The sequence below is a fragment of the Hydra vulgaris genome, chromosome 10 (genome assembly GCF_038396675.1).
Source record: "Hydra vulgaris chromosome 10, alternate assembly HydraT2T_AEP".
Taxonomy (NCBI): domain Eukaryota; kingdom Metazoa; phylum Cnidaria; class Hydrozoa; order Anthoathecata; family Hydridae; genus Hydra; species Hydra vulgaris.
In genome coordinates, this window is record NC_088929.1 from 43,382,501 (window position 1) to 43,398,313 (window position 15,813).

Sequence of the window (15,813 nt, forward strand, 5' to 3'; positions counted from 1 at the left end):
GTTAAGGCTATCGCTCTCGACATTTCAAAAGCTTTTGATAAAGTTTGGCATGCTGGTCTTCTCCATAAGCTTTCTTCTTATGGTGTATCCGGCAACATCTTTAAGATCATCGATTCCTTCCTTTCCAATCGTAGCATAAAAGTTGTCCTCGATGGACAACATTCTTCTTCTTATTCTGTAACTTCAGGGGTTCCTCAAGGTTCTATCATTGGCCCTATACTCTTTTTAATTTACATTAACAATCTTCCAGATATTCTCTCATCTAAGGTGGCATTGTTTGCTGATGATACTACCATTTATTCTTGTCGTGATAAAAAACCAACACCCTCTGATTGCCTGGAGGGGGCATTTGAGCTTGAAAAGGATCTCACTTCTGCTACAGCATGGGGCTCACAGTGGCTGGTGAACTTTAATTCAGATAAAACTCAATTTTTTTCAGCCAATCGTTATCGCAATAATTTAGATCTTCCTATATATATGAACGGTGATGTACTCGATGAGTCACCTATTCTTCATCTTCTAGGATTAACTCTTACTTCCAATCTTTCTAGGAAACCATATATCAAATCAGTTGCAAAATTAGCATCTGCTAAGGTTGCATCTCTTTATCGAGCTCGTCACTTTCTTACTTCGGATTCTATTCTCTATCTCTATAAATCTCAAATCTGGCCTTGTATGGAATATTGTTGCCATATCTGGGGCGGATCCTCTAATGATGCCCTTTCTCTTTTAGACAAGGTGCAAAAACGCGTTGTAAACATAGTTGGACCTGCTCTTGCAGCCAACCTCCAACCATTATCACTTCGTCGTAATGTTGCTTCTCTTTCTCTTTTCTACAAATACTATAATGGGCACTGCTCTAAAGAGCTAGTGTCTCTTGTGCCATTTACTATAATTCATTCTTGTGTTACTCGTCATTCAATTAAGTGTCATCCTTTTTCTGTGACTGTTCCTAAGTGCTCCAAAAACACTTATTCATCTAGTTTTTTTCCTCGAACATCAGCTCTTTGGAATTTGCTTCCTTCATCTTGCTTTCCTGACTCATATAATTTGCAATCTTTCAAGTCGTCTGTCAATCGTTATCTTGCTCTACAATCTTCATCTTTTCTCTTTCAGTAACTTCCAACTTTAATTAGTGGCTGCTTGCAGCCTTGTTGGAAGCGAAGATGTTTAAAAAAAAAAAAAAAAACCCATTGCTGTGATGATGCAAAAAAGAACCTGTTGATTAACAAAAAAATACTAAAGTAATTTAGATCAGAATCAGATTCTGTTTATTTTGTTAGGCACTGTTCATCAGCATTATTTCTTGTTGTATGATTGGATAAGGCTTCATAATGTAACTAGTGTTTATTTTCATATATTTGAGCAAAGATTCACCCATACCTTTTTAATGCTTTTAATTTCTACTCCTCAATCATTTGTTTTTTTAAAACTAGACTGGTGTTTTTTTAAAACTAGACTAGTCTTTTTCTAAAACTAGACTGGTGTTTTCTAAAACTAAACTAGTGTTTTTCTAACTCTAGACTTGTGTTTTCTAAAACTAAACTAGCGTTTTTTTAAAACTAGACTGGCGTTTTACTAAAACTAAACTAGTGATTTCTTCTGTCCATCATCTATGATTATTTTTAAATCAATAAGCAATTTTAAAAAAAAAATACTCCCTCTGTTCCGAAACACTGTTCCGATTTGCATTCAACATAAAGAATTATAGAAAAAAAAATTGCGTTTTTGATTAGACATTTTTTATACAAAATATAGACGTTTTTCTATGTTATAAACAATTTATTATGATAATATCATATAATATCATATAATACCATCACACCATTAATTTCTAAGAAGGATGTTATTTTTATGAAGTATTTTGTTCCAAAATACTGTTTCGATTTATTAAAAATGAATTATAAACTTTAAAATTTAATAACATTTCATCTTTTTTAGTGGAAAAAAGAAAATAGTAATAGCTTTTTAAAAGTTCTTAACCAGTAAAAAATTATTTAAGAGTGGTTAAAACCGTTTAGTTTAAATGCTTTATGCTCAATAGATGACTATATTATTTTTAATTCTGTAACAAATATAGTCAGCTGATTATTTTGTGGTGTTTTTATTGTATTTTTCTACTGAAGTAGCTATACATTTTAAATTTAGAAACAGCTAACATAATTTGTTACTTTAAAAATTTGTAACTAAGTTTTCTCAAAATAAATAAAAGAGATACACGTGAACTTACAAACAAGAAACATAGAGTGATTTGTGATGAGTTGTTATTCCAAAGCATTAGTGAAAAACTGAAAAAAGTTTTAATTAAAATTACTGCTGTAAAATTTATCCTTTGTACTAAAACAATAAGTAACCTTTAGCATCGTGGACAAGAAAGTATACCATCAAATGTATGCTCCAAAAAAAAAGAGAAGATGTGGAAGAAAAAAGAAAAATCAACAACTGAAAGGAAGAATCATTAAAATCCCTTTTCACAGTGTAAAACAATTCAATCATTGGTAGGACCTTTAAATATTCCAACAACAACTCTTTATCGTCAACTTAAGACTGGTGATCTGAGAGTGTGCGCGTCAGCCGTGAAACTTTTTTAACAGATCAAAATAGGAAGCATCATATTGAATTTATTCTTTCTCATTTATAAGTTTTCGCAAATGGTACAATTCAGTTTGTAAATATGTTCAGCATGATTCACATAGATAAAAAATGGCTCTATTTGACAGAAGAATCAGAACCGTACTACTTGGAGACTCATGAACCTGAACCCCATCAAGATGTAAAATCGAACAATTTTATCCTAAAAATTATGTTTCTAGCCACCGTTGCAAGACCAAGATTTAACCAACATACAAATGAATGGTTTGATGGAAAGATTGGCATTTGGCCATTTGTAAAGAAAGAACCTGCAAAGAGAAACAGTAAGAATCGAAGTAAGGAACACTAGTTACAACCCCAGTTGTTGCATATAAATTTGAGTATCGCAACATGTTTTTAAATAATATTTTACCAGCCATACATTCAAAAAAGCCAGGAAATCATATTGAAAGGAATCAAACTATTTTTATACAACAGGACAATGCAAAACCGCATATAGTCCTTGATGATTTAGAATTTATGGTGAACGCATCTCAGGATGAGTTTGATATTTGCTTAATTAATCAAGATTGTATGTCAGCAATACTGAAAGTCAATGGGAGAAATTGCTACAAACAACCTCATATTGGAAAGAATCAATAAATCAACCAAGGAAACTTGCCAATTTCTCTTTTTGTCGAACAAAGTGTTCTAAAAAAACCCCTTAAATTTTTACAGCAATAAATAATCTGGATTTTTGATTTAGTTTATTATAATTTCATATATAAGCACAATAAACAAAATACAAAAATAAGATAGAAGGATAAGATAGAATAGAAATAGAATAGCCTTCTTTTGGTTTGTTGTGGTTTATAGCTACGCAGTTGTGTGTATATGCACGTACACATAAGCCATGTGAAATTTAAAGGGGGAGGGGGCGGCAAAGCACCAAATACACCTAAATTAATAAATAATATACTACAAAAAATCTACTTAAATAAAAAAAAAAACATTGAAAAATAGTCTGAGGAGGGGGTATGACCCCCTAGGCCTCCCTTCACAGTGGCCTATAATACAAGTTTTCAAATAATTTCTATTTTCTCAAAAAATTCATTTAATAAAAATATTTTTTCTTATCAAAACTAGTAATAAAATCAAATTGGAATAGTATTTTGGAACAAAAAAAAAGTGAAATCAGAACGGTATTTCAGAACGGAGGGAGTAAGAAAAAATTATAATTCATAAAACATTATAGAGATATTAAATATAGGTACAAAATCATAAAATTCATTCTAGAAATATTACATCATTTAATAATAAAAACCATTTTTTCAACAAATAAACTAACAATATTTCATTACTTCTTGGTATTCGAATTTGTATTGATTAGTAGAAATAGTGTTTTTGGTATGATAAGAAATATAAATTTTATATAATATAAATTTTATAAGCCAACTTGGATAAATGTTGCTTTTGATAATGTTAAAAAGATTTTAATTTCGTAAAACAAGCCAAGCGTAGTATTATTAATTTTAAAGGTTCTATCAATTAGACATATAATTAAATTTGCCTTGTGTAAAAAAGAGACAAACTAACAGACCAAACCAAATACAAAATCTAACAGACTTTTGACCAAATAGATGGTGCTGCTATGGGCTACCGACTACCTTCTGTTCTTGCTATTTTATTTATGGGTCATTTAGAAGAAAAATGGCTAAAATCATACAATGGAGTCAAGACAGTATTTTACAATTGATATGTTGATGAGATTTTTGCTGCATTCCCATCAGAAAATGATGTGTATTTTCTTAACCATATCAGAAAAAGACAAAAATCGCTTTATAAGGCATTAATAGAAACAAAGTAAATAGTTCCTTACATACCTCCATTTTTCATAAGAAAATGTATTATCATACTTCTTTTCGTAGTTTCATCTCTTTTTCACACAAGGTAAATTTATCTTGCCAAAAAAACTATTTCTACTAATCAAAACAAATCCAAAAACAAAGAAATCATAAATGCTCTGTTTTAATTTTAATTTAAATTTTTCATCATGCTTTAAGATTTATGCAAGTATAAATCTTTAAGCATGAATATGCTTGAATAAAGATTATATATATATATATATATATATATATATATATATATATATATATATATATATATATATATTTATATATATATTTATATATATATTTATATATATATATATTTATATATATCTATATATATATATATATATATATATATATATATATATATATATATATATATATATATATATACATATATTTATATATATATATATATATACATATATATATATATATTTATATATATATATATATATATATATATATATATATATATATATATATATATATATATATATATATATATATATTTATATATATATATAAGAGAGAGAGAGAGAGAGATGTGAGTCGTTTTCATGGTTCTTTTTTCTTGGCCAAAAAAACAAAAGCTTTGTTTTTTTGTTTTTTTTTAATTACTTAATTAATCCTTTTCTTGTTTGAAACACTGAAACACTTTAGAAAATTTAATTTTAGGTGATATTTATTACAAGAGAGTTTTCATTCTTTTATTTAACATATGATTTTATTAGTATTTCCTTTAAAGTTTTTAAAGTAGCAGATCCCCACAAAAATTAAAAAAGTTTCCAAAAATTTTTTTTATAGTCAACTTTAATGATGAACTTAACAGAGATTAGTAATATGAAAACTGTTCTTGTAATTCAATTTAGTTTTTTAAATAACTATGTTTTACTGCACCATAGTTTTTTAGATTTTTTGTTGGAAAGTAAGGTTTTTGACAGAAATTCAAGACTTAAAAATACCTTGTTTACTATTTTACCACTGCTCAAAAAACCAAAGATTTTTTTTTGTTTTTTGTATTTTTTTAACTAACTACTTTAACACTTTCAACTTTAACATTTAAATAAATATTAACTAAAAAATGTGTTTTTAGGTAATATTTATTAAAAGACTTCGTCATACTCCTATTTAATATACCATTTAATTGTCTTGTTTTACAAGCTCTTCAAATTCTTTATTTTTTTTAATTTTTTTTTATTTTTTTTAAACATCTTCGCTTCCAACAAGGCTGCAAGCAGCCACTAATTAAAGTTGGAAGTTACTGTAAGGGAAAAGATAAAGATTGTAGATAACGACGGACGATTTAAAAGATTGCAAATTATATGAATCAGGAAAGCAAGATGAAGGAAGCGAATTCCAAAGAGCTGATGTTCGAGGAAAAAAACTAGACGAATAAGCGTTTTTGGAGCACTTAGGAACAGTCACAGAAAAAGGATGGCACTTAATTGAATGACGAGTAACACGAGAATGAATTTTAGTAGATGGCACAAGAGACGGTAGCTCTTTAGAGCAGTGCCCATTATAGTATTTGTAGAAAAGAGAAAGAGAAGCAACATTATGACGATGTGATAATGGTTGAAGGTTGGCTGCAAGAGCAGGTCCAACTATGTTTACAATGCGTTTTTGCACCTTGTCTAAAAGAGAAAGGGCATCATTAGAAGATCCGCCCCAGATATGTCAACAGTATTCCATACAAGGCCGGATTTGAGATTTATAGAGATAGAGAATAGAATCCAGAGTAAGAAAGTGGCGAGCTCGATAAAGAGATGCAACCTTAGCAGATGCTAATTTTGCAACCGATTTGATATATGGTTTCCAAGAAAGATTGGAAGTAAGAGTTAATCCTAAAAGATGAGGAGTAGGTGACTCATCGAGTACATCACCGTTCATAAATATAGGAAGATCTAAATTATTGCGATAACAATTGGCTGAAAAAAAATTGAGTTTTATCTGAATTAAAGTTCACCAGCCACTGTGAGCCCCATGCTGTAGCAGAAGTGAGATCCTTTTCAAGCTCAAATGCCCCCTCCAGGCAATCAGAGGGTGTTGGTTTCTTATCACGACAAGAATAAATGGTAGTATCATCAGCAAACAATGCCACCTTAGATGAGAGAATATCTGGAAGATCGTTAAAGTAAATTAAAAAGAGTATAGAGCCAAGGATAGAACCTTGAGGAACCCCTGAAGTTACAGAATAAGAAGAAGAGTGTTGTCAATCGAGGACAACTTTTATGCTACGATTGGAAAGAAAGGATTCAATGATCTTAAAGATGTTGCCGGATACACCATAAGAAGAAAGCTTATGGAGAAGACCAGCATGCCAAACTTTATCAAACGCTTTTGAAATGTCAAGAGCGATGGCCTTAACCTCTTCACCTTCATCTAATGCACGATAAAACCTGTCAGTTGTTACTGTTAGCAAATCAGCTGTAGAACGAGAAGATCGAAATCCATATTGATAGTCAGAAAGTAAGTTATTAGATTCAAGATGAGAAATTAAGTGTTTGTTAATTAAAGATTCAAAAACCTTGCTTATGATAGGAAGAAGACTTATGGGACGGTAGTTAGACGAATCAGATCGCTCCCCAGAATTTTTGAAGATAGGGATAAGAGATGCGGCTTTCCAGCAGGCTGGAAAACAAGACTCTGATAAGCACTTTTTGAACAGTTTTGAGAGTATAGACGACAGCTCTGGAGAACACTTCTGCAAGACAATAACAGGTATGTTGTCTGGGCCACAAGCTGTAGAAGAGTCGAGGCAGGAGATCACTTTAGATACAGATGCTGGAGTGATATGAATGTCAAACAATGGATCAACCTGTTTGTTGGCAATATCAGGTAGAACGCAATTAGTGGAATGAGATGATATTGATGAAAAGTTTTTAGCAAACAGTTCGGTTTTGTCTTTAGGTGAGGTGACAAAGTCTGAACCATACAAGAGAGGTGGAATTATAGATTTGCCCTTATTATTGATATTATTAAAGATTCTCCAGAAGTCACGAGAGCCTAATTTTGAGATGAGATACGAGATTTCATGACCTGAGAATAGCGGGTTTTGGCGTTAGACAAAACCTTTTTACAGTTGTTTCTAACAGTAATAAACAGAAATCTGTTTTCTGGAGAATTGTTTTGCTGATAAATATGGAAGTAACGGTTTCGATTGGCAATCGCAGCAGCACAGTGTGAGGAAAACCATGGAGGAGAGTGAGGCTTGACCTGGAATCGTCGAGAGGGAATAAAAGATTCCATGCCAGCCTGAATCCACGAAGTTATGTAAGAAGCACATTTGTCGACAGGAAGTTGAAAGATTTCTACCCAAGGGCCATCACAAAGAAAATCACGGAAAGAATCCCAGTCAGCTTTACTGTAGTTGTAAGAGGTTCGATAATAGGGGTATTCAGGTGATGAAGAAGAATGAGATATTAGTTTTAAAGATATCAAACTGTGATCAGAAGCACCTAAGGGTGAATGTTGAGAAACTGAGCACTGACTAGGATCAGAAACAAGACATAAGTCGAGTAGAGAAGGTAAATGATTAAGGTTGTTAGGAAAGCGAGTTGGAAAGTTGACTATTTGAGTTAGGGATTGAGAAAGGCAAAAGTTGTGGGCTTTAATGCCTGCAGAGTCACTGACACTAGAGCCAAGCCATTCAGAGTGGTGAGCATTAAAGTCACCGACAACAACTATATTAGCTGATGGATAAAGAGAGAGGGCTTGGTCAATATGATCAGAAATAACATCAAAAAGAGTGCAGTCTTGAGATGAAGGAGAGCGATATAGAACAAAGAGAAAGGCAATAAAGTGAAGTGGTGCTAAACGAAAGCACATGAAAGAATAGTCTGTGGATTCAAACCTAGTTTCACGACAAACAGGTGAATTCTTACGAATGTAAATGTCCAGGCCAAGCATGTGACTATTGGAGTCTTTACGAATCAGAGGAAGATAACCATCAACACTAAGATCACAAGATGAGACAGCCGAACTCAAATTAGTCTCACAAAGAGCAAGTAGGTCTGGTGAACTTTGCAAGAGATAAGACTCAACAGAAGAAAAGTTACTTCGAAGACCACGAATATTAGTGAATGATAGGTTTATAGAACTTGGTGATGATGATGGTTTTTTGTGTTTTATAGGTTTTGGTACTTTATTCATTTTTAAATTAGATTGAAAAACTTGACTCAAAGCATAGATAGTACTCAGAACACCGTTTAATAGCCCAAGCAATTGCCTCATTACTACTAATAAACCCTAAGCCGTAACAAAGAGCTCCAAATGTGGCCTCCGCAATGCACACCAAAAGTACAAACAGGGACACCATCCATGCGCAACATGGCACTGTTAATACTTTGATATTTTTCAGCTGTTGATGGAATCAGCCTCTCTGAGAGCTACCACAGAGTTCGGGAAACCAGACTACCAGCTGGCCACAGAACCATAAAACTGAGTTTTAGAGCTGTACCCTCATAAGGAGATAATAGAATGAGTTGCCTAGTCATAAAAACAGTGACACAAGCAAACCCATGCATTGAGTCAAGAAGATCCAGCATTCAACACCTTAAACTGGAAACAATGTATTAAAAATACATCTGCGCCAGCCTAATAGATGAAGAAGGGGTGCAAGGCTGGTCAACAGATAGAATCTGTTTACCCCTTAAGTGATCATTAAATAACTTAAATAATTGTTCTTCAATGACTTACTTATAGTAAGCTAAAACAAAATTGAAAAAATTATTTAAATAAGCATTTTTCTAATAAAATACAGCAACATCATAAGCAAAAATTTGTCTTTATTTTTTTTTTTTTTTTATATAGATATATATTTTGAGTTCAAAACAATTTTAAGTATTGCATAGTTTTGATGTTTTTGTTTTTTTTTAATTTTATTATCTTATTTTATGCTTTTTGTTTTTTAATTTTATTTCTGCAATTGCAAATAAATTAAATTTGATAACATTTTATTTTAGAAAAGAATAAATAATTTGTTAATTATTTTAGCAATTAAAAAATCAGTAATTTAACTTTTTTGTGAACTCTGTTCACACTAAAATAGATTAATTTTAATATAATCTAATATGGAGAGAGTGTGAACTTTGTTCACATTAAAATAGATTAATTTTAATATAATCTAATATAGAGTCGAAAATACTCAAACAAAACTAAATAGAAACATTTTATATAAGTTGGAAACATTTTTAAAAAGTTAAATGTAAGTAAACAAAAACACTAAAAGGCTCAGTAAAAGCCAAAACAACTAAAAAAAAACCCCCCAAAAAACCTTTTTTTTGCATCTTTCCTTCTCTCCTTCTCTCTCTCTCTCTCTCTTTTTATATATATATATATATATATATATATATATATATATATATATATATATATATATATATATATATATATATATATATATATATAACTTATACTGCTGATTTAGGTGAGCAGTGTGACATCATACTAAAATAGCCTGCTGCCAGGGGTTTCAGTACCATACATTGACTAACAAACAGCCTAACTTGCAGCGGAGTGCTGCTACATCGACTGTATATATATTTAAACTTTAATAATAGTTTCGAACTTTAAGTAAAACCTTGATTTCTTAAAAAAACTTTTTAGGAAAAGTATATTCATACAAATAAAATACTAAAAAAAAAAAAAATAAAAACTAAAACTTACCAACACAGCTATCATTATTTTTACCCAAAATCCAACCAGACTGGCATGCACAATTGTAGGTTCCATTTAAATTTATACAAACACCGTTTTTCCAATTGCATGGTGGATTTAAGCTAGTGCACTCATTGACGTCTAAATATATTATAAAATTTACAATTATACAACATTTAAAAATTAGTTAAAATAAATTCTGTAATAAAAAAATAGAAAAAATTTCAGATGCAGATTAACAGCTTATAATCTGCAAAAAATAAAAATAAATAATTTTAAATAAATGAAAATAAATAATTTTAATTAAATAAAAATAAATAATTTTAAATATATAAAAATGTAATAATTTTAAATAAATAAAATTATAATAGTTTTAAATAAATAAAAATATAATAACTTCCTTTAAGAAAATAGTTTCAAATAAGGGAGCGATTTGAAATTAAAGGCTTATTTATAGAATAATGTAAATATTTCAAACCTACTGTTTAATAATTAATTCTTCTTTTATGTTGATATGTTGAAATTATTTCAATTAAAACCTAATTAATGCTGACATTAAATATCATTATAGTTCATTATGACTAGAAACCCGTAAGTTTATGATTCACATTTTTTAATTAAAAAAAATGTTACTTAAACTTTACTTTTGATATCAACCTTATTTAAGATATGAACAAAAAAATAAATCATTTGAATTAATTAATTTATTTAAATTTTAAGTTAATAATTCACTGCTCTGAAATTTGACCACCAAGTTAAACTTTGTGTCAATTTAAAAATTTTGATTATTATGGTTACTAATACTATATATTATTAATAAAAACTCAAGTTAGAAATCAAAATCACGTGCTATTTTAATTAATTTTTAAAAGACAAATCATGTACTTTATTATTAATTTTTCTTTTTAAAAGTCAGTGGATGTGCTGACAAATCCCTGGGAACAACATAAAATTAGATTAACTAAAATTAAATTTAGTTTTAAAAATGGCTTCAAGGTTCAGTGTTTGCTGCATTTGCTTGGAGCATAAAGGAGCAAGATCATAAAAGTTATTAACAGTTTCTGAACCCATCCTTAAAAAATTAATACTTTTGTTAATTATAAATATGATCCAAACTTAGAAGCATATTCTACAATGATTTGCTCTAGTTTTCAAAGAAATCTTTACTTGACTCAGAAAAAAGTTGCGCAAGAAGTTCTTGGTTATCAAAAGTATCCAAGGTTTCTTAATTATAAAAAATTTAATTTAATTATTTTTACATTTTGAATGTTAATTTGAATGTAAGTGATAAAAATTCGAAAGTTAGTAACAAAAATGGTAATTTTGTAAAACACTTATAAAATCTCTTTGAAATTGATAAAATTATATCAGACTCTAATATATTGATATATCACATGGAATATATAGATGGAATATATAGAATCACATGGAATATATAGATGGAATGCACATGGAATCAGAAGTCAGACATGGTGTGGATATAACAGATATTGTCCAATCAGAACAACCGGAAATTTTCAATGACTCAAGAAAAAATTTATACCACCATTGTTTTGACATACTTTGTAAAAATCTTATCAAACTTTATTTCAAATTGCTTGCAAGTCAAATTTAATAATTACGTCTTTCTTTTTTTCCCTCTCTACATATGTAAGTTTTATAAGGAGGAGAGATTAGTGTTCCAACAGCATATAAAATTTTTGAAAATTCTTAAAAAATAAAGTAAATTTTCGATAATTTGATTAGTTTTGTTTTTATTTTTTAAGTAAGTTTTTTAATGCTTTAGTTTTTTTTTAGGTGCTGGAAGAGCTCATAATTGCTGTAAAAGTCAGGTAGTTACAAATCTTACTGGTTTAGCCTTTGATATTGGTGCATTACAGGCAGAACAGGTGGCTTCAATTAATATGAAGAAAAAAATGGAGAATGAAAGTTTAAAACAAGAAGCAACATTTAATCTATCAACAGGTAGTAATCCTATTTAAATTACTGTAGGAGTTTCAGATTTAAAATCGAAAGAACTAAAACTTCAAATATGATGGCTTATCAGATGCTGCTAACTTTACATACCGTTTTAGAACTTTCTAAAGCAAGTACTAAAGTTTTAGTCTCTAGTCTAAAAAGTTCATTTGGAATTTAGGATTATTCATTCTGGAATTAGGGATTAGTCATATTAAAACTTAAGTTTGAAGAAGTAAAATTTATATGGCTTAAAATGTGCAAATGTTGTGCAATGCACTTAAAATGTGCAATGCACTTAAAATGTGCAAATGTTGTGCAATGCACTTAAAATGTGCAAATGTTGTATTGGGTTTATCTTCACACTATGGAAAATATGCATGTTTGTATTGTACAGGATTAAACTCATTGACTTCTGGAGATCTTAGAACATTTGGAAATCTTAATTACTAGGCTGATAAATATAATAATGATGTCCAACAAAAAAATGTCAAATTTTACCTATGTGATTTATAAAAGATTGATTTATTTAGATGAGAAACCTGAAAGATTTATTGTTCATAAGATTGCTCAACCAAAATTGCACTTGATGATGGGAGCAGTTGGAGTTTTAGGCAAAGTCTTATCACTTATCTATGATTGCGGATTTAAATCTGGCTGTCTTTATATCATATTATTTTTCAAGGATACCATGGAGTTGGATGGTTTGGAAATAACTCATACAAAATACTTAAAAAATTAGATTGTCTTGAACAAGCTGTGATAAAAGAAATCCCAAAATACCAACACTTGATATTATCTATAATATAATTGCTACAGTTAACGTTAAACATTGTTTCATTAGTTACTAGACTTTGAAAGAGTGCATTCTCAAAATGCACCCAGTCATTGGAGAAAGATCTCCTAAGCGAGTTAAAACTTTTTACCTTTTGGAATTTAATTATTATTTATTAGTTTAGAAATATTACATAAAAAATCATTTTAAGATACATAATTATTGTTAAGATCATATCATGTAATATATATATAATCCATTTATTTAACCATAAAAATATGAATATTTACAATAATATTTATAAACTCACATAAATAAGGTTAGGTGTCACTCATATAGTTAAAAACTAGTCAATGGAGTGACACCTGAAAAAAAAACAAAAAAAAACAAAAAAATAAATAAAACACAGAAAGAATTATAAATAAGAAAAAAAAAAAAATATTTAAAAAGAAAAAAAAAAAAAAAAAAAAAAGAAAGAAAGGAAAATAAAGCACTAATAAATGAAGATGATATTAATAATTGCAATAATAATATAATAAAAATAATAATATTAATAATAATGTGAATAAAAAAACAAATAGTAACTATATGATGATAACTTTACTAAAAATTATAACTAATGGTAAAAATAATTATTGTAAAGTTTATAACGACGACAGAAGTTAATAAAATAAACATAATAATTGCAAAAATTAGGACAATAACCATAAAAACTATTACTACAATTGAATCACTATCACTTTCATTATAAATAATATTAATAAGATTTAAAAAAACAAAGATAAATTAATGATAATAGTAATATTAGTAGAATTAAAAAAGACAGTGTAAAATGAATGTAATAATAGTTTTATTAATACAGTAATATAAAAAAAGCAATAATAATAAAAGATAAAATTAATATTCATTAAATATATACTCAAATATAAATTTCTTAATTTGGTTTTAATTGAGAAGAAGAATGTTAGTAATAAAAGGGTATTTAGTTAAAATCTTTTTTTTTATAAATGGTATTATTTGGTTCCAGTGAGAAATACATTGATTTTTTATAGAGAGCTTGCCATATTTGATAGTGCTGAAAAAGGAAGTGTGCAAGTTAAAATTTTCAGTATTTCAAGTGTAATATTTGTGTGTGTCACTTGTTTTAATAAAAAAATTATTGAATGAATTCGGTAGCTTATTTTGAAGAAAATCAATCACAAAGAGACAATTATAAAGCTTTACAAGATCTTGAAATTTTAGAATTTTTAATTCAGAAAACCTATTTTCGATATTAGATCGTAAGGGAGAAAATGTCATAATTCTTAAGGAAGTGCGTTGTAAACTGTTTATACGATGTAATAGAAAACTACCTTTTTGACCCCAAACAGTGCAACAATAACTTAGATGTGAGAAGAACATGGAATAGTAAATTGATATTAAAACATGTTGAGGAACATAGTGTCGTATTAATGACAGCATACTATTGGCACGTGAGAGTTTTTTATTTAATTGAATTAGTTGATAGTACCATGATAGGTTTTTGTCAAGAAATATCCCGAGGTATTTTATATATTTAGATGGGAAAAGTCTTTTACCATTAATTCTAATTTTCACATTATTACTATCAATCTTTTTTTTTGGAGGGTGAAAAATAATAAATTCAGTTTTATGGATATTTAGGAAAAGACAGTTACTATTTAACCAAACACACAAATGATGGAGATCTGAATTAACTTTTTTACAAAGCTGCGCGATTATTATTATAATTGAAGTAAGAAAAGAAAATAGTTAAGCAATTTATATATAACATTTTTGTTAGATATAAAGTAGAAAGGATCACTTCTTTTAATTTTTAAATCGTTTAAATTTTGTTTGTTTTATTTTTTCTTTTAGCTTTATTTTTCTTAGCAGTTTTGTTTTAATTGAGCTTATATTTTATTTTTTAGAAGGAAAATATGGGTATGGATGAGGCCTAATTATTTTTTATGCAAAAAGTAATACTAATGCTACTTACATAAAATTGGTTTTACTACTTTGAAGTTTCTGTGATGCTATTCAATATTTTTATTCTTTTTTAGAAAATTTAGAAAAATAAATTAAAATTGTGTGCCAACACTGACATGATATGTCACATTATTGTATGTAAAGGTAAAGAGTTGTTTGTATATATATATATATTTTGTTTACTTTGAATCTTTTTAAATTTTCTCGCGTCATTGATAAAGTTTCTGTATGTGCATGTGGTAATAAGTGTTTTATAGTTGTTTTATCAATGTGTTTTTTTATTGTTTGTTTATGTGTTAATACGTGTTATATAATTGTTTTATAAATGCAGGGTTCCTACACGGTCATTGGTAAAATACAGGACATTTAAAAAAAAAAAAAGAACTGTTGAGGCTTAAAAAACAGGATTTTTTATAGAAAAACAGGCTACTTTGTAACACAATTTAAAATATATTATAAAATAATAAATAAACAAGTAAAAAAGTTTTATAAACAGTAAAAACTATATATATATTTATATATATATATATATATATATATATATATATATATATATATATATATATATATATATATATATATATACATACACACACACACATATGTACATAAATTAGTAACAACACTTATCTAATTTTTATTTGTCTTCAACAGCATGTTTCACCATCAGTAGGTTTATCAGGAAGCTTCCTGGTGGTGAAACATGCTGTCAAAGACAAATAAAAATTAGATAAGTGTTTTTACTAATTTACTATCGCTCTGTTCTTTAAGAACATTGAGCACTCTATTTGTAGAATACACTAACATAATTATTTATTCTGGAGTTTACTTTATACTTATAATATTCGGGGTTAACTTATCTTAATACTTATATTATAACTTATAATTAATTGTAATTTAACAATCTTATTTTTATATTTAATAATTATCTTATGTTTTATTTATTTTTAATTTATACTTGTTTAAGGAAAG

The 15,813-nt window shown here is 28.3% G+C and overlaps 1 protein-coding gene across 3 annotated transcripts in view; it reads right to left on the reverse strand.

Moving 5' to 3' along the window:
• LOC136085987 (fibrillin-2-like) overlaps positions 1-15,813 on the reverse strand; it is a 144,757-nt gene that overhangs the window by 5,965 nt on the left and 122,979 nt on the right. For all 3 annotated transcript variants that reach the window (XM_065808083.1, XM_065808084.1, XM_065808085.1), the window contains one exon: positions 10,134-10,265. In XM_065808083.1, coding sequence (XP_065664155.1) covers positions 10,134-10,265 — 132 coding nt within the window. The remainder of the gene's footprint in view (positions 1-10,133; positions 10,266-15,813) is intronic.